The 19,799-nt window shown below is 43.2% G+C and overlaps 1 protein-coding gene across 1 annotated transcript in view; it reads left to right on the forward strand.

Annotated features, from left to right (window-relative positions):
* Nucleotides 1–19,799, forward strand: part of LOC123770836 (EARP-interacting protein homolog) — a 214,410-nt gene that overhangs the window by 9,851 nt on the left and 184,760 nt on the right. The window contains exon 2 of the mRNA XM_045763010.2: nt 10,160–10,243. Coding sequence (XP_045618966.2) covers nt 10,160–10,243 — 84 coding nt within the window. The remainder of the gene's footprint in view (nt 1–10,159; nt 10,244–19,799) is intronic.

Genomic DNA, 19,799 nt, shown 5'->3' on the forward strand with positions numbered 1-19,799 from the left:
CATCCATGAAAATTTCACTTGGGTTATCAACCCTTAATGTGTTTTGTGGCTCGCTGGAAAAAAAAAAGTGTCGTACTGATTCCTCAGTATTTTGCTCATTTCTTTGTTGTCATCTGTGAAAATACCATCTCCCTTTTGCAGGGGGGCCCAATACTAGATGTAGTTTTTTTTTTATCTTGATTTTGCATAGGTAAACATATTTTGGATTTCTCTCTTTCACTGATGCCCTTTTGCTCTCTTTGTCTCTCTTGGATTGTGTATGATTCTTGTAGCTTTAATTCAGTTGTTTCTATTGGTAGCTAGAGTACTGCCAGAATCTTGCTGTTTGGTCTGTGATGAGGCTGTAGTGTCTTGTGAGAAGAACTAGATTCTTTTTTTTTTTTTTTTTTTTTGAGATATATACAAGAGTTGTTACATTCTTGTAGTCGATTCTCGATGTAGTCGAACACTCGATTCTTCGAGTGTTAGTGTTGCGGGTGAACATCGATGGTGTGAAAGATCTGAGGTGTATCTCAAGAGCATCTATTACTGAACTACTATTGGAGTTAGACTCGGTTAGAACTTTCTGAAATGTGGAATTCTTAGGGGTAGATTATGTGGAGATTTAACAAATGGTGTACAACTTTTAATGATATTTATAAACTTCTGTTTCTAGTAACACTATAAACAATGCACGCCATAACTACGAAATTAACAACATTGCCTTGCAGCAGATTGATGAAGAAAAGGACCTTGGAGTTAGAATCATCATTCCTTAACCACTTAACTGCGCCAACCGAGTATTCTCGGTCGGTGGGAAACTGCGCCATCTGAGAAAACTCTTTTTGATTTTTTCGTACCCATTCTAAATGTGTGTGAGGTTGGTTGTGTACGAAATGGACTCTTAGAACCTCCAGTGAGAGGCAGCCATCTTGGAAAAAATTCCCAGAATGCCCAAGGGCTGCTGGCTGGGTTAGTACTGAGTGAGCAACCATGGGTGGCACACGTGCCTCTGGCTCCCAAACACCTCTCCGACGAGGTGTTGAAAGATCGCGCTGTCGGTGAAATTCAAACCTTATTGTTTGAAGAACATAAGGGTCATAATATTGGTGAAGCTAGGCACAATAAGGACCTAACACAAAGGTCGGATGCAAGTGATACAGCACCTATGAGGACGATACAGCGAGCATATCCAGTTGTAGCTCAGAGCTCCACTTTGCCCACCTATGCTCTCTCCAATTTATTTAGATGATACATAGATGAATCGTTTTCTGCATTCAGTGATGATGCATCTGATACAAGTAGCATAGATGAACAGTGTTAGCGGCTTCCATGGTGGTGTTTTCCATAGATATTTTCAAGAATAGCTGAATCTCTTCTTGACTGACAGACTCTCTTTGAGGCTTGCTGAATCTCTTTCTGTGTGGGACCTTACAAAGCGATCTTTTCACGACTACCTTACAAATTGATCTTTTCCTGTAATCTTTTCAAGACTACCTTACATTTTACAAGCTAGGCTACATACCACCTTCAGGTACTAATGCCAAGGGTGTACATGAGTGCGTTATTTGCAAGCACACATAACGAAGAAACAGGAAGCGAAAATCTATCTGTACCTGGTGCAATGAGAGCGAAGTCGCACTGTGTACTATGGACTACTTCATTGATTATTACTCACTTTCGATGTACTGAGTGTGTAATACAGTATATTACTGTGTAAATAGTGTGTGAAACTGTACATATTGTAATTTTAGTGAATTTTTAACAGGTAATATTGCGACAATATACATTTATCGTGGACACATTACTGTGACATGTATCACAGTTCCATGGACCGTGTAGCCGGTCGGCCGAGCGGACAGCACGCTGGACTTGTGATCCTGTGGTCCTGGGTTCGATTCCAGGCGCCGGCGAGAAACAATGGGCAGAGTTTCTTTCACCCTATGCCCCTGTTAACTAGCAGTAAAATAGGTACCTGGGTGTTAGTCAGCTGTCACGGGCTGCTTCCTGGGGGTGGAGGCCTGGTCGAGGACCGGGCTGCGGGGACACTAAAAGCCCCGAAATCATCTCAAGATAACCTCAAGATCTCAAGATAACATTATGAACGTTCTACTGTATACATATTGTAAAGAACACAAATATGCATAATATACGATAAAAATCAAATAAAACCGCATTGGAAATACATAGAACAAATAATTGAAAATATATTTGTGGCAACACCCGGTGCTTGAATGGCCCGCGCGACCGTGTCTGGGCGAGTCACGCACGGGGGACCAGTCCCTGATGACGTCACAGCGCACCTTGTCCACGTCCCCACAGCCAAAGTAAGTGGAATTTGGTATTTATTTTTACATAGACATGTTCAGGGAAGGGAATTTATCATTTTACGAAGAAAAAAGAATTTTTGGGAACATTTTATTTCATGCGCATGGGGAACGGCACAATAAACTCGGCGCAGCTCGGTGGATAAAAGTTACACCACAAGTAGAAGCTGCAGTAACAAAGCTAACCAAACCTTAAGTATAATCCAGCGTATCTTTGACTTCAAGGAAAAGAAGGTAGCTACTCAACAGTAGAAATTTTTGGTTCACCCTCACTTAGATTATTGTATTCAAGCATGGAGACCTCATATTCAGAAAAACATAGCTGCATTGGAGAAAGTTCAACACTGGGAAAAAGTCATTCCAGAACTTGGTTGACCTCATACTAGTAATAATTGGGGCCACAGGGCTAACAACACTGCAATCCAGGCATGACTTTGCTGATATCAAAACTTAAAATATTGAACAGTTTGCAGGACAGTGATTCAAAGAAGTGCCCGACCAACCGAGCTGTGATGGATATGTGGGCCTTCGGGCCGCTCCAAGTATCAGTCTGTTGGATCAATCTCCTACAAGTCAAACCTGGCCTTGGGCCGGGTTTGGGGAGTAGAACTTCTCCCCGAACCCCGTCAAGCGGGTATCAAGCAGGACGTTGGACACTCCCAGAACGTGAATGGCACGGACAGCCAAATCCCTGAGAACTCGGCAGATGACCCACTCGAAGCAACCAGCTTCAATTAGACAAGGATCGAAGAAACCCCCAGTTAAGATAATGAATCACAAGGAAAGAGTCTGAAAGGAGCTGGAGCACAGAGCCAGGAGGATTCCAAACCTACCAATTCCTGCAGAGCCTACCACACAGTTGCAAAATCCCAAACTGCACTTTCTGTCCGACAAAGGAAAGAGGTCAACAACCCCCAGCCGGGCCAATGAGTACTGGTCACAAAGCCCCAACTAAGAGCCTTTTTGTTTTAACCCTTGTGGGTGCTTTGCTGGGTTGCTGCTGGCTCTTTCCTTTCTGGCTGGGAATGAGTCGTTTGGCTTCCGGTGAGGCCTTCTGGTAATTACCTAAGTGTAGTTACAGGATGAGAGCTACGCTCGTGGTGTCCCGTCTTCCCAGCACTCTTTGTCATATAACGCTTTGAAACTACTGACGGTCTTGGCCTCCACCACCACCTCACTTAACTTGTTCCAACCGTCTACCACTCTGTTTGCGAAGGTGAATTTTCTTATATTTCTTCGGCATCTGTGTTTAGCTAGTTTAAATCTATGACCTCTTGTTCTTGAAGTGCCAGGTCTCAGGAAATCTTCCCTGTCGATTTTATCAATTTCTGTTACTATTTTGTATGTAGTGATCATATCGCCTCTTTTTCTTCTGTCTTCTAGTTTTGGCATGTTTAATGCTTCTAACCTCTCCTCGTAGCTCTTACCCTTCAGTTCTGGGAGCCACTTAGTAGCATGTCTTTGCACCTTTTCCAGTTTGTTGATGTGCTTCTTAAGATATGGGCACCACACAACAGCTGCATATTCTAGCTTTGGCCTAACAAAAGTCATGAACAATTTTTTTAGTATATCGCCATCCATGTATTTAAATGCAATTCTGAAGTTAGAAAGCATAGCATAGGCTCCTTGCACAATATTCTTTATGTGGTCCTCAGGTGATAGTTTTCTATCTAGAACCACCCCTAGATCTCTTTCTTTATCAGAATTCTTTAAAGATTTCTCACATAATATATAGGTTGTGTGGGGTCTATGTTCTCCTATTCCACATTCCATAACATGACATTTATTAACATTAAATTCCATTTGCCAAGTGGTGCTCCATCTACTTATTTTGTCCAGGTCATCTTGAAGGGCATGACAATCATCTAAATTTCTTATCCTTCCTATTATCTTAGCATCATCAGCAAACATGTTCATATAATTCTGTATACCAACTGGTAGATCATTTATGTACACAATAAACATCACTGGTGCAAGAACTGAACCCTGTGGTACTCCACTTGTGACATTTCTCCATTCCGATACATTGCCTCTGATTACTGCCCTCATTTTTCTATCAGTCAGAAAATTTTTCATCCATGATAGAAGCTTACCTGTCACCCCTCCAATATTTTCCAGTTTCCAGAACAACCTCTTATGTGGAACTCTGTCGAAAGCCTTTTTTAGGTCCAGATAGATGCAGTCAACCCAACCATCTCTTTCCTGTAATATCTCTGTGGCTCGATCATAGAAACTTAGTAAATTCAATACACAGGATCTTCCAGATCGAAAACCATACTGTCTGTCTGATATTATATCATTTCTCTCTAGGTGTTCTACCCATTTAGTTTTGATTAGTTTTTCCAATACTTTCACTATTACACTTGTCAATGATACAGGTCTATAATTGAGGGGGTCTTCCCTGCTGCCACTTTTGTAGATTGGAACTATGTTAGCCTGTTTCCACACGTCTGCTACGATTCCTGTACACAGGGATGCCTGAAAGATCAGGTGAAGTGGAATGCTGAGCTCAGATGCACATTCTCTCAGAACCCATGGTGAAACGCCATCTGGGCCAGCTGCTTTGTTCTTACCGAGCTCCTTGAGCATTTTTTCCACTTCGTCTCTAGACACCTCTATATGCTCTATGTTGTTCTCTGGAATTCTTATTGTATCTGGTTCCCTAAAGATTTCATTTTGTACAAACACACTTTGGAACTTTTCGTTTAGTGTTTCACACATTTCCTTTTCATTTTCCGTGAATCTATTTCCCATTTCCAACCTCTGAATATTATCCTTTACCTGCAATTTGTTGTTTATGAATTTATAGAATAGACCTGGTTCTGTTTTACATTTGTCTGCAATCCCTTTTTCAAAATTTCTTTCTGCCTCTCTCCTCACTGCCGTGTAGTTGTTTCTCGCATCTTTGTATCGCTGGTATGTTTGGGGGTTCGGCCTCTTCCTGTATTGATTCCATTTTTGTGTCTTTTGGTCTCTAGCCCTCTCGCAATTTCTATTGAACCAATCCTGTTTCCTAGTTCTGCATCTCTGTTTTGGTATAAATTTTTTTGTGCGTTTATCATATATTTCACAAAACTTGACATACATCTCATTCACTTCCTTGCCTAGCATCAAGTCTGTCCAATTATACTCACTAAAAAAATTTCTAAGGTCACCATAATGTCCTCTCCTAAAGTCTGGTTTTTCAACTGCTTCAACCTCCTTATTTTCTTCTAGCTTATAACGCATTGCATACTTTATTCCCAAAAAGACATGGTCACTTTTACCCAAGGGAGGAAGGTACTGAATGTCAAATATCTCTTCCTCCTTCCTGGTAAATATCAAATCTAGCATGGAGGGAACATCCCCTTCCCTCATCCTCGTAGCTTGTTTAACATGTTGATACAAGAATGTTTCCAGGATGAGGTCTACAAATTTACAGGTCCAAAAATCTTCTGTTTTAGCTTCATATGCTTCCCAGTGTATGGATTTCAAGTTGAAGTCACCGACTATCAACAGTCGTGATCTATCGTTATCCGCTCTCGCTATAATCTCTCTCATTATTGTTATAAGACCTTCACGTTTACTATCTAGCTCCTCCTTTGACCATGTGCTGCTTGGCGGTGGACTATATGCATTTATTATCATTAGTTTATCATCCTCATGGCAGATCTCTAGTGCTATTATGTCAACTTCTTGTGGATTGGCAGTCATTATTTCATTCACCTTTAGGTGTTCTTTTACCAGCACAGCAACGCCACCGCCTTTCCTAATTTTTCTGTCCTGTCTCCAAATTGAGTAGCCCCTTGGGAATATGATCTCATTTAAAATAACATCTTCAAGTTTTGTCTCTGTGAGTGCAACAATGTCTGGTGTCTGCAGCTGTATTACATCACTTAACTCCAGTATCTTCGATCTCACTCCATCTATGTTGGTGTATGCAATCTTCAGGAACTTGTTCCCCCTCTCCTTATTCTTCACTCCCCCTCTCTCTATTGATTTTGTTGGTTTGCCTTTATGTACCACTTTACTGGTTTGCCTACCCCTATCACTTTGTAGAAAAAGAATTTATTTCTTCTTCATTCCTGCTCTCATTTAAATGTTTTGCCTCTGCGAGGTTCAGTTTCAGCTTCTCTCTATCTTCTTTTGAAAGATCTCGTCTTAACGACCACCCTTTCCCATCCTCATCACTTTGCAGTTTTCTAGCATTCCTTAGTACTTCTTCCATCTGTTTGGCACCGTTTAGGGTGATCCTCAAAGGTCGATCTTTCCCTTTTACGTACCTGCCTATTCTCCTGTAGTTGCACACATTCTCTATGGTTGTAAGACCTTCCACGAGGCCAACAGTTTTATCTACTACTTTAGCTTCTTCTACAGCTCTTTCTGACCTAGATGTTATCGCCTTTTCTTTGCAGCCAAAAATGATCAGGGACTTACTCCGATCAACTGTGTTTTGCACCAACTTCGGGTTAGATGCCAATTCTTTTCTCACTTCCAGCCTAATGTTTGTTTTATCTTGGTTGCTGCAGTGTTTGACTTCCTTTACTGCTTCTTCTATTTTTTCCTTCTCCTTGGCCACTTGTGCATAAGTGAGTTGCATATCTTTCTTGCACTGTTCTATTCCCTGTGTAACTTCCTCCATCTGTGCTGACAAAAGCTGTTTCTCCTGTTGAATTTCCTTGCCTAACCTATTGTAGTCATTTATGTTTAAATTTACTTTAACTTCTTCCAAAGCTATTTTTAAGAGTTTATTTTCTTCTTCCATGGCTTTGCAATTTGTTTCCAATTGATTCTTATCCTTGCGCAAGTCTTTCACTAAACCCTCAAGACATAAAACTTTGCTATTCAAATGGTCATTACTTTCTTTCAATTTACTAATTATTTCTACATGAGAGTTCACTATAGTATCTAAATTTACCAACTTGTTATGTAGACTGCTAATATCAATGCTTTCTTCATTGAATCCCTCAAAATCAAGCTCTGTTTTGTTTTTCCCCTTGCCAGTGGCAAGGTGGTGGACACTTGGTTCTTGTTAGGGGTGCACCATATGCTGTGTCAGATAGGGCTTTCTGAAGGGAGCCCTGTCGGCTCCCTGGAGCTATCCAGGCTGATATGTAAATATTAGCTTTCTGTCATCAAAGTGCATGGAGTTCTTGCCTACCGGGGACCACGAGCCAGAACCTGGCTCCTCAGAGAGGCAAGGGGAGCAATGGCCTATAGAAACCCTGTGTGGTTGGAAGTATTCTGTCTACCATCGACCGGGTCTGGCACCCAGAAAGATAAGCGCCCGAAAACAAACTCCTTTTCTGGTGAAAACATTGCTATCGAAAGCCGAACGAGTGGACAGAATTCCCCAAATGAAAACTAGCAATTACCATGAAATCATCACGTCGTCTCGTCGCCATCTGCACATCCCTCCCCCTCCCCGGGAGGGGAATGGGGGAGCTCCAGACCTCTGTGTCGGCGATCTAACCTCCTGTTCTTAGGCTGGATGTCAAAAAAATACATCTGGAGCATTACATCATAATATAAAATAAATGTAAAAAATTTTCCGGAGCTCCGGAAATAACGACCGGGGTACAGCCCCATATAGGCCGTTCTTAGGCTGGTGTATTGCGAAAACACCGCCGATTGGAGGGAGGGTGGGATGCCGGGAAGCCTTTGGGTCTCACCCAGAAAATGGCGTCTCATTACATTCGATGCTGGTTTTCTGTGGGGTGCCCCGTCGGCTTCCCGGGGCTACCTCACCAGAGATTAGGAAAAGAGGGAAGGACCTGGGAGGCGGATGCCACACGCCCTAACTCAAAAAGAGATAACACGCAAAACCAAAGGTCCCTGCAGATGACCCTGGAGACCCGAACACCGTAATAGGAAGGAAGGAAGGGAACCTGGGTAATCCAAAGTGTGCCCACGGCCACAGAGGCCAAGATGCGCAGACAACAGCGAAGAGCTGCAACCGAACTGAAGACCCCACCCAGAAAACCAACATTGAATGTAATGAAACTCCAGTTTCTGGGTGAAACCCAGTGGCTCCTTGACATCCTCCTCTAGGGAGTCTGGGGTGGTTTTTCTATCATCACAGAACCGAGGGTGGAACAACTGGCACCACTCTCAGTTCTGGGGGAGGGGGAAGTTAGAGCAAACAAAACTGTGCTAGTTTCATTAATTTTTTATCTTTGTTTACATTTTGGGAGAGTGGCGATTTGAGGCATCTATCTTTCCTCATAACCAGCCGTGGTCTGTTTTGTTTCACTGACGTGGATGCTTTCCCTAGTGGTGGCAGACATGATTACAATTCACTGACAATTTTATCATAGTACCACTGCTCTCTTCGCCTCTATTGAGGGACCAAAAGTTACAGTTAGTTACAGTCACAGTTACTCAACCACTATGACAAAATCACAGAAGCCCTAGAAGAAAAGCAAAATGCAGATGTTGTATACACAGACTTTGCAAAGGCGTTCGACAAATGTGACCATGGTGTGATAGCTCAGAAAATGAGGTCAATGGGAATAACTGGAAAAGTAGGACACTGGATACTCAATTTCCTGTTGAACAGAACACAAAGAGTAACAGTCAATCAGATAAAATCGAGTCAAGTGATGTTAAAAGCTCTGTACCTCAAGGTACAGTCCTTGCACCGTTACTGTTCCTTATTCTCATATCTGATATAAACAAAAATACACGTCACAGTTTCGTGTCGTCCTCTGCAGATGACACAAAAATCAGCATGAAAATTACCTCTGCTGAAGACATTGAAAAACTACAAGCAGATGTCAACAAAGTTTTCGATTGGGCAGCAGAAAATAACATGATGTTTAACAGTGATAAATTTCTGGTACTCAGGTACGGCAAAAATGAGGATCTGAAACATAATACAGGGTACAAAACACAATCGAATCTTCCCATAGTAGAAAAACAGCATGTCAAGGATTTGGGAATAATGATGTCCGACGATCTAACGTTTAGGGAGCATAACCAGGCAAATATCACGTCAGCCAGAAAAATGATCGGATGGATTATGAGAACTTTCAAATCCAGGGATCCCATCACAATGGTTGTACTCTTCAAGTCACTTGTGTTGTCCCGTCTCGAGTACTGCTCAGTACTCACTTCCCCCTTCAGAGCAGGAGAGATTGCTGAAATAGAGGGAATAGAGAGAACATATACGGCACGCATAGACGAGATAAAACACCTAAATTATTGAGATCGTACAAATGTACTCTCTAGAAAGGAGATGAGAGAGATACCAAATAATATTCACGTGGAAAATACTGGAGGGCCAGGTCCCAAATCTACACAGTAAAATAACAACGTACTGGAGTGAACGATATGGAAGAAAATGCAAGATTGAACCAGTGAAGAGCAGAGGTGCCATAGGCACAATCAGAGAGCACTGTATAAATATCAGAGGTCCGCGGTTGTTCAACGTCCTCCCAGCGACTATAAGAAATATTGCCGGAACAACCGTGGACATCTTCAAGAGAAAACTGGACTGTTTTCTAAGAGAAGTTCCGGATCAGCCGGGCTGTGGTGGGTATGTGGCCCTGCAGGCCGCTCCAAGCAACAGCCTGGTGGACCAAACTCTCACAAGTCGAGTCTGGCCTCGGGCCGGGCTTGGGGAGTAGAAGAACTCCCAGAACCCTCATCAAGCAGGTACCAGTTTCTCATGGTCTCCGGTAGGCCAAAAAGAACTTCATGACTCTATGGCACTTTTTAGTTTGGCACTATATTAGCATTGTAGCTTCAGGGAGCCACCAGGGCTCGTGCAGAAATTAGCATTTTAATACATGCAATGCTGGATTTTTTAATTTGCATTTGGTACATTCTGTATACTAATTTTATTTTAAGCTAACAACACTGGTATTTTTCAGGCACGGGCACTGGCTGCACACACTGCTGAAACTGAAAAAATTAACTTTCTTGTGGGAACTCAGTCATTGAGAAGAGTTAATCAAGTAAGTAACCATATAGTAACTGCTTTTCCTGGGTATCCCCCTTTCATAGTTCCTCAGTGCTAATGCATTGACTGTTACATGTCAGAACAAATAATGTTATGTATTTGTGTGAGACACTGCTTACAAGGAAGAAAAGTCTTAATAATTTTCCCCTTGCTTCCTCTCTGAGGCTGGGAAGCACATGGGCAAAGCTGTGCAAGAAGCAACAACAGCATATCAGTCTCAACGTGTTTCCTATTACCAAGAAGTTTGTTTTACCATCTTCATTAGTAGGTAGATCAGCACCGTGAGAGTAAGCAATAAGCAAGTGTCCTAACATAACATGGGAAACACTGAATTATGTAAACTCACCCAGTTTGCCTGTACTGTACTCGCCTAGTTGTGCCTGTGGGGGCTGTGCTTCACCTCTTTGATCCCGCCTGTCAACTGTCAGTCAACGGGTGTACAGGTTCCTGAGCCAGTTGGGCTCTATCATATCTGCATTTGAAACTGTGTATGGAGTCTGCCTCCTCCACAACACTGCATTGTGCATTCCATTTGTTAACTACCCTGACACTTCAAAAACATTTTCTAACGTCTCTGTGCATTTGAGGACTTGACTTCCACTATTCATAATTTGTTTTTGTCCACCCTGTCAATTTCTCTTGAGAATTTTGTAGGTGGTGATCATGTCTCTCCTCCCTAACTCTTTTGTCTTCCAGGTATGTGAGGTTTAATTCCCATAGCCTTTCCTCATAACTCATACCTCTCAGCTTTGGGACTAGTCTGGTAGTATACCTCTGAATCTTCTCTTTGTCTTGTGTTTAACTATGTATGGACTCCAGGATTGGTCTGACATATGTGGTATACAAGGTTCTAAATGAGTCCTTACACAAGTTTCTAAAGGTAGTTCTTATGTTGGCCAATCTAGCATATGCCGCTGATGATATCTGTTTGATGTGGGCTTTTGGGGACGGGGGGGACAGGTTCGGTGTAATATAAATCCCTAGATCTTTCTCTATACCTGACTCCTGAAGGATTTCACTTCACTTCCCATTTGCTGCCATGTGTTTGGACTCCTGCTCCCTTTACCTTCAAAAGAATGAGGAAGATGAAGTGGTTGAAAAACCTAATTTCAAGAGAGGACATTATGGGGAACTTAACAATTTCTTTAAGGAATTTGACTGGAAAGAATTGCTGTTAGGCAAGGAAGTAAATGAGATATTTGTAAAGTTTTGTGAAATATATGATAAAGGCACAAACAAATTTATACCAAAACAGAGATGCAGAACTAGGAAACAGGCTTGGTTCAACAGAAATTGGGAGGGCCAGAGACCAAAAAGACTCAAAAATGGAATCAATATAGGAAGAGGCCAAACCCTCAAACATACCAGCGATACAAAGAATCGTGAAACAACTACACGACAGTGAGGAGAGAGGCAGAAAGAGATAGTGGACAAATGTAAAATGGAACTAGGCCTTTTCTATAAATTCATCAAAAGCAAATTGCAGGTAAAGGATAACATTCAAAGTTAAAAAATGGGAAACAGATTCACTGAAAATGAAAATAAAATGTGTGAAACAATAAACAAAGTTACAAAGTGTATTTGTGCAAAATTAAATCTTCAGAGAACCAGACACAATAAGAATTCCAGAGAACAACATAGAGCATATAGTGTCTAGAGACGAAGTTGAAAAAATGCTCAAGGAACTAAGTAAGAACAAAGCAGTTGGCCAGATGGAGTTTCACCATGGGTTCTGAGAGAATGTGCATCTGGGCTCAGCATTTTACTTCAACTGATTTTTCAGGCATCCCTGTGTACAGGAGTCATAGCAGATGTCTGGAAAAAGGCTAACATTGTTCTAATCTACAAGAGTGGCAGCAGGGAAGACCCCCCTCAATTCTAAACCTGTATCATTGACAAGTGTAATAGTCAAAATGTTGGAAAAAAAATAATTAAAAGTAAATGGGTAGAACACTTGGAGAAAAACGATATACAGGCATACCTCAGAATGCGAGTTTAATCCGTTCCTGGAGACGCCTCGCCTTCCGAAAACTCGCATTCCGAAGTTAATTTCCCCATAAGAAATAAAGGGAAATGAATTAATCCGTTCCTGACTACCCCAAAAACCCCACATCAAACTAAATTTTTATACCTAATTTACCTAATTCATCTAAATAAACCTACAAAACTATGTTCCAGTTATTACTTACCTTGCTGTCGAGTGCTGTAGGCGTATGGAAGATGGTGAGGAGGGGGGAGGAGGAGAGGAGTTACTGTTTGGAAGGGGAGTCCCCTTCCATAATCACATCAGGCAGTGAGGACCTTTCTGGTGTGCTCTCCCTGGGACGTTTAACCTGAGTGCCACTAGGTCCTGGTTGAGGCTCACTGCTCGATTTCCTCACCACAAATTTGTCCATGGAAGCTTGCTTTTCCCTTCTTCGCAAGCTCTCTCTGTAGTAAGGCATCACATTGTCATTGAAAAGATTAAGACAACGGCCTACTACAGCTTTGTCTGGGTGAGTATGTTCAATAGTTGTTTGAATCTCTTCCCACATCTGACACACCTTCTTAATTACTGCAGAAGGGACACTCGCTGGTGCTGTTGGTGCTGCTGCCACCTCCTCCTCCACTGCAGAATCATTCGCTGCTGTGTTGGCTTGCTGTTCCTGTTGAAGGGCTAGGAGTTCTTCGGTGGTCAGTTCTTCGTTGTGTTCTTCCACCAACTCCTCCACATCATCACCATCCAATTCCAAGCCCATTTGCTGGCCTAGACTAACAATTTCCTCAACAATAGGCGCATCATTTATAGGCTCAAACCCCTCAAAGTATAGTTCTCTCACACCTTCAGGCCACAATTTTCTCCAGCCAGAGATCAGGGTTCTTTGAGTCACTTCTTGCCAGGCTTTGTCAACGAGTTTTAAAGCACTACAAATGTTAAAATGCTCTCTCCAGAACTCTTTGAGGGTGAGGTTTGTGGCTTCAGTCACTTCAAAACATTTCCGGAAAAGTGCCCTTTCATACAGTTTCTTAAAATTCGCTATGATTTTCTGGTCCATAGGCTGAATTAGAGGAGTGGTGTTAGGAGGAAGGAATTTAACTGTGAGGAATTTATTGTATTGAGGCATCAAATCATCTTCCAAGCCTGGAGGATGAGCAGGAGCATTGTCAAGGAGAAGCACGGCTTTGAGTGGCAATTGTTTCTCCTGCAGATATTTTTCTATGGCAGGGCACACCACTTCATTCACCCACTCCGAAAAAATAAGCCTAGTGACCCATGCTTTTTTATTAGACTTCCACATCACACACAAACGGGTTTTCTGCACATTATACTGTTTGAAAACCCTTGGATTTTCAGAATGATACACTAGCAAGGGTTTAATTTTCAAATCGCCACTCGCATTTGAACACAGCACAAGCGTAAACCTATCTTTCATAGGCTTGTGTCCAGGCAAGGATTTTTCCTCCTTGGTAATGTATGTCCTCTTAGGCATTCTTTTCCAAAACAGTCCTGTTTCGTCACAATTAAACACTTGTTGCGGTAGGTATTCCCCAGTCTCTGCAAACTCTTTAAATTCGTCAATAAATCGTCCAGCGGCTGGTTTGTCTGAGCTGGCTGCCTCCCCATGCCTTGTAACACTATGGATACCACTTCTCTTTCTAAATTTTTCAAACCAGCCCCTGCTTGCCTTAAACTCTTTCTTATCTGCATCACTCGTTGCAGGGGTCTTCTTTAGAAGGTCTTCGTGCAACACCCTGGCTTTCTCACAAATCATGGCCTCCGAAACACTATCACCCCTCAACTCCTTGTCGTGTATCCAAATTAATAACAACTTTTCCACTTCTTCAAGTATTTGTGGTCTTTGTGCCGTTAATGTTCTTACTCCTTTTGCCACATTAGCACTCATAATCTTATTTTTCTTCTTAAGTATAGTGCATATTGTTGATGTGGCTTTGTTGTACTGCCTACAAAGTTCAACAACACGTGTACCGTTCTCATGCTTCCGAATGATCTCTTGTTTCTCCTCTATTGTCATCCTCACATGAGCTTTCTGGCCTTTATCCTTACCACTGGCTTTCTTGGGACTCATGGTGAGATATATAATAACAAATTGTATAGACAAATCACCAAAAATCCAACAAAACACTGAAAATCCGCGACAAGAATTGATGTGGGGGTAGTCACTGAGCGCAAGACAATGGTAAACTGAGGGGCAGCGGGGCAGAGGGGCGACGATCGCCGAACCACCACGCGCTAGGTCGGCTGTACGCGTATCAACAAACTCGCGTCCAAACTCGCCTCCCGAAGTAACCATCGCCTTCCGAGACAAATTTTTGGAGTAAATACACCTCGCCTTCCGAAAACCTCACATACAGGGACAATCGCATTCCGAGGTACCACTGTAATATCAGACACTATGGTTTTCAATCTGGAAGATCCCGTGTAACGAATTTATTCGGTTTCTATGACCGAGCCACAGAGATTTTACAGGAAAGAGATGGTTGGGTTTACTGCATCTATCTGGACCTAAAAAAAGGCTTTCGACAGAGTTCCACATAAGAGGTTGTTCTGCAACTTGAACATATTGGAGGGGTGACAGGTAAGCTTCTAACATGGATAAAAAAAATTCTAATTGATAGAAAAATGAGGGCAGTAATCAGAGGCAATGTATCAGATTGGAGGAATATCACAAGTGGAGTACCACAGGGTTGGTACACCAACAATAAAGTAACAATAAACAGGGAACTTACAAACATTCCATGGGAAACGGTTTAAGTAATAAAAATCCTACCAAAAGAATAGAAAAACTGACTTCAGAAGCATATCAAGTCTGTCTGAAATATGTTCCTCTGAAGAAAGCCAGAAAGAGGTCCAGCGTAGAACACAGACGACACTATAAAAGAAGGAAAAAAAAAAAGGAAAAAGTAGGCACGACTTACCCTACAAAGAAGGAATAATTTAAACAGTGATTGAAGAAATCGAGCATCAGATTGAAGGAAGGCAATTAAAACAGAAAGCAATTCAGGAAATAGAAAAACTCAAAATATTTCTTCATATATGCAAAATCAAAAGCAAAAACCACTGCCAATATTGGACCTATTTTGTACGAGTGAAGGTTCATACACGGAGGATGACAAAGAAATTAGTGAAATCCTAAAAAAGCAGTATGAGGACATGTTTAGCGCTCCAATAAACGGCATGAAAATGGAAAATCCGGACAACTTCTTTATGCATGATATCCAAACCCCTGTAAATATAACTCATATCAACACAAGCGTGGCAGATTTTGAAAGAGAAATTGAAAACATGCCATGCACTCAGCTCTGGGTCCAGTTTCACAGAATTCAATATTTATATAGAAATGCAAGGTGCCAGTAGCACAGGCACTCAGTATAGTGTGGAAGAAGAGCTTGGATATGGGGGAGATACCAGATCCGCTTAAAGCAGCAGACTCTACACAAGGGAGGACGGGAGCAAAGCATTGGCTAAGACTTATTGACCAGTTGTACTAATGTCCCACATAATAAAAGTATTTGAGAGAGTGATCAGGAGTCGGGTCTCCAGTTTCATGGAGTCCAATGACCTTCACAACCCAGGCCATCATGCATTTAGAGCGGGAAGATCGTGCCTCTCACAGCTACTTGACCACTACGACAAAGTCACTGAGGCATTAGAAGAAAAACAAAATGCAGATGTGGTATACACAGACTTCGCAAAGGCATTCAATAAATGTGACCATAGAGTGATAGCACAGAAAATGAGGTCAATGGTAATAACCAGTAAAATAGGACGCAGGACACTCGGTTTTCTGTCGAACAGAACACAAAGAGTAACACTCAACTATATAAAATTGAGTCCAAATGCAGTTAAAAATTCTGAACCTCAGGGTACAGTCCTTGCATCAGATATAAACAAAAATACAAGTCACAGCTTCGTATCATCCTTTGCAGATGACTCAAAATTAAGCATGAAAAATATCTCTGCTGAAGACATTAAAAAATTTCAATAAAAAATTTCAATTAATAAAGTTTTTGACTGGGCAACAGAAAATAACATGATGTTTAACAGTGATAAATTTTAGGTACTCAGTTATGGTAAAAATGAGGACCTTAAACATAATACAGGGTACAAAACAATCAAATTGGCCAATAGTAGGAAAGCAGCATGTAAAGTATTTGGGAATAATGATGTCTGACGACTTAACGTTTTGGGTGCATTAACCAAGCAAATATTGCATCGGCCAGAAAAATGATAGGATTGATTACGAGAACTTTTAAATCCAGGGATCCCATCACAATGGTTGTACTATACAAATCACTTGTATTTGTCCTGCCTTGAGTACTACTCAGTACTTACTTGCCCCTTCAAAACAGAAGAGATTGCTGAAATAGAGGGAATACAGAGAACATATATGGCATACATAGACGCGATAAAGCACCTAAATTATTGGGATCATCTCAAAGCTCTCCAAATGTACTCACTGGAAAGGAGATGAGAGATATATCAAATAGTATATACATGGAAAATACTGGAGGGCCAGGTCCCAAATCTACTCAGTAAAATAACATCAAACTGGAGTGAATGATATAGAAGGAAATGCAGAAAGGAATCAGTGAAGAGCCGGGGAGCCATACAGAGACCACCATAAACATCAGAGGTCCACGGTTGTTCAACATTCTCCCAGCGTGTATAAGAAATATTGCTGGAACAACTGTGGGCATCTTCAAGATAAAATAATTTCTCCAAGGAGTGCCAGACCAACCGGGCTGTGGTGGATATGTGGGCATGTGGGCCACTCCAAGCAACAGTTTAGTGGGCCAAGCTCTCACAAGTCAAGCCTAGCCACAAGCCGGGCTTGGGAGTAGAACTCCCAGAACCCTATCAAGCAGGTATCAAGCAGGTACAGGTTCCCCTTCCTTTCAGCTGGCTGCCTTGGTATCTACAGACTTGCGCGCCCGTGGCCAATTGACTTCGATCTTGCATTTCTTTTCTCTTCTCAAGCTGTCTTTGGACTGGCTTGAAAGAGGATATGGAGGCACTTGGGGCCGATCCTGGGTCTGGTGCGCTGGTCTCGGGGTTGCGGGTGTCGGCTGCTCTGTTGAAGTTGTTTGCACCGATCCTGTGGGAGGCAGTGTCTCTGTCCTTTGCTTCTCCTCTTGCGTGCTAGCAGGCGGTGCTCACTTAGTCTGAGGATTCCACATGGGCTCTGGCTCTTAGATTTTCTATGCCTTTTTCCCCTTTGCTGTTTTAGAGTTTGCAGCGGGGCAGTATCTGCAAGCGGCCTCTTCTAGTTGTCGTCCCATGTCGAACTTGTTGGTTCTCTGGGAAGCCCGTGGGGAGGGGGGGCCTTCCTGGAAGGATCATGTCAGGGCTCGGGGTTCCTCCCGTCGTGGTAGGCCAGTGGTGCCAATTTTGGAGCCAGCACAGCCTTTGGAACTGACAAAGACTGGTTGTCTCGGTGACCGCTCTGCTTGTCAGTCAGTTTCTGGTGAGGGGCATCAGCCCTTTCGCTGTTTGTCCCATTGACGGGGTGATAAGAGGGAGGCTCATGCTGTTTGCTCATGCCTGGTCCCATGATTCGTGGGCATTTCAGGTCGTTTCTTGCGGCCTACAGTGCCGTTGGGTGACCGCTCCTCATTCGGGGTGTTTGGGGCTGGTGGGGCAGGCTGCTTCTTCTGAGCTCTGTTGGGTCAACTTGGAGTGGGTTCGTTTGCACTTGGTCAAAACAACCTCGTTCCTTAAGTGGGTTTCCCGCCTGTTTCCAGTTCTGAAACGGGACTGTGTGAACCTCTGGTTAATTCTGGACTCGTCTCATCTGAACCCCTAGGTCTATTGCCTCTCCTTTCGAATGACTACTCTGTTTCAGGTCCGTCTTCTTTTGGAGCTGGGTGCTTGGATGGGGTCCCTGGATCTCTGGGATGCATACTGGCATGTCCTGATTCATCCAGGGTTCAGGGACTGGCTTGGTTTTGTTGTGGGGCTTCTGACTTATCACTTTCATTGCCTTCCAATCAGCTTGAATCTGGCACCTTGCGTGTTCACACACCTTACCCGAATCATGGTGGCCCGTTTGTGTCTGTTAGAGGTTCGGGTTCTGGCCTACCTCGACGACTGGCTGGTGTAGGCTCCCAGCCAGTCCACGTGTCTGCTCACTAGGGATTTGATTCTTTCCCAGCTCACCGGGTTCGGGTTCCTGGTGAACTGGAGGAAGTCCCATTGGGTCCCTCTCAGGTTTGGTCTTGGCTGGGTTTAGTGTGGGACTCTCAGACCACTTCCTTGTCCCTCCTTCCCTCCGGTGGCTCTGCTGTGGCTGCAGAGCCACAGCAGCGGCTCTGCAGCCAGCGGAAACAGGCGGAGCTGTGGCTCCGCCTGTTTCTGGGGGGCTCCCAATTCACAAGGCGGTTGCTCAAGGGTTTGTGTGGGAGTCTGAACTTTGCCGTGATAGTCTACCAGCCGGGTGAGGTTTGGCTTCATTGCCTGTTCTAGTTCCTTCGGGGACATCCTTTCCCTTCTCTCGCGAAAGTCTTTTACAGTCTCCGTGGTGTAGTGGTAAGACACTCACCTGGCGTTCCGCGAGCGCTATGTCATGGGTTTGTATCCTGGCCGGGGAGGATTTACTGGGCGCAAATCCTTAACTGTAGCCTCTGTTTAACGCAACAGTAAAATGTGTACTTGGATGAAAAAACGATTGTTCGCGGCTGGGATCGTATTCCAGGGATCTGCCTGAAACGCTACGCGTACTAGTGGCTGTACAAGAATGTAACAAATCTTGTATATATCTCAAAAAAAAAAAAAAAAAAAAAAAAAGAGGGGGAAAGAGAAGGGAGGAATAGGGAGCCCTCAGACCCCCCGAATCGGCTATCTACCCTGCAGTTCTGTGGCTGATGTGATACTGGCAAGGTCGCGTGTCTCTGGCTCCAGCATATTCCAGTTCTGTGCCTTGTGGTGTGGTGCTGTCTCTTTGGTAGTGTGCGAGCTAGGAGTAATTTCTTCAGTACTCGGGCTGCATGCACCAAGGGTTGCCTTCTCTAGATGCCATGTAAGTACTACCCTTAGGGCTTGAAGCCACATTCCACAAGTCTTCTTAGGTTTCACCTCTGCTGTCTTATGCTGCTCAGTGATTGACCGCCGTTGGAGTCAGCTAGGGTGTTTATTGCTCCCCTGCTTGCCCCTGGGTAGGGGAATAGTGTTCGTCTGTGGTTGGGGCGTAGGGTACTGTGCAGCTAGTTTTCATCTCTCATAGCGGCCGGTTCTTTTCCGCCTGGGCAAATTGTCCTCTTGCAGAGGTTTTTCTTTTCTTTTTGTTTTCCTGCCTGGTAGGGGTCAACCCCTTGATTTGGTCGTCCCTCAGTGACAGTATACTCCCTCAGTGATAATATACAGTACAACCTCGATTCAACGTACTATATGGGACCACCCCCAGTTCGTTGGAGCGTTGGATTCGTTGCAAGAGGTGACCTTCAAGAGGCGTTTGCGTCAGTGTCTTTTTTTTTCTTGTACACAATAAAAATGCATTGTATCATATTACTTACTGTACCTATATTTTACTACTCTACTAAAAATACTGTAATTC

This window comes from Procambarus clarkii, chromosome 56 (assembly GCF_040958095.1).
Source record: "Procambarus clarkii isolate CNS0578487 chromosome 56, FALCON_Pclarkii_2.0, whole genome shotgun sequence".
In the NCBI taxonomy this organism is placed as follows: domain Eukaryota; kingdom Metazoa; phylum Arthropoda; class Malacostraca; order Decapoda; family Cambaridae; genus Procambarus; species Procambarus clarkii.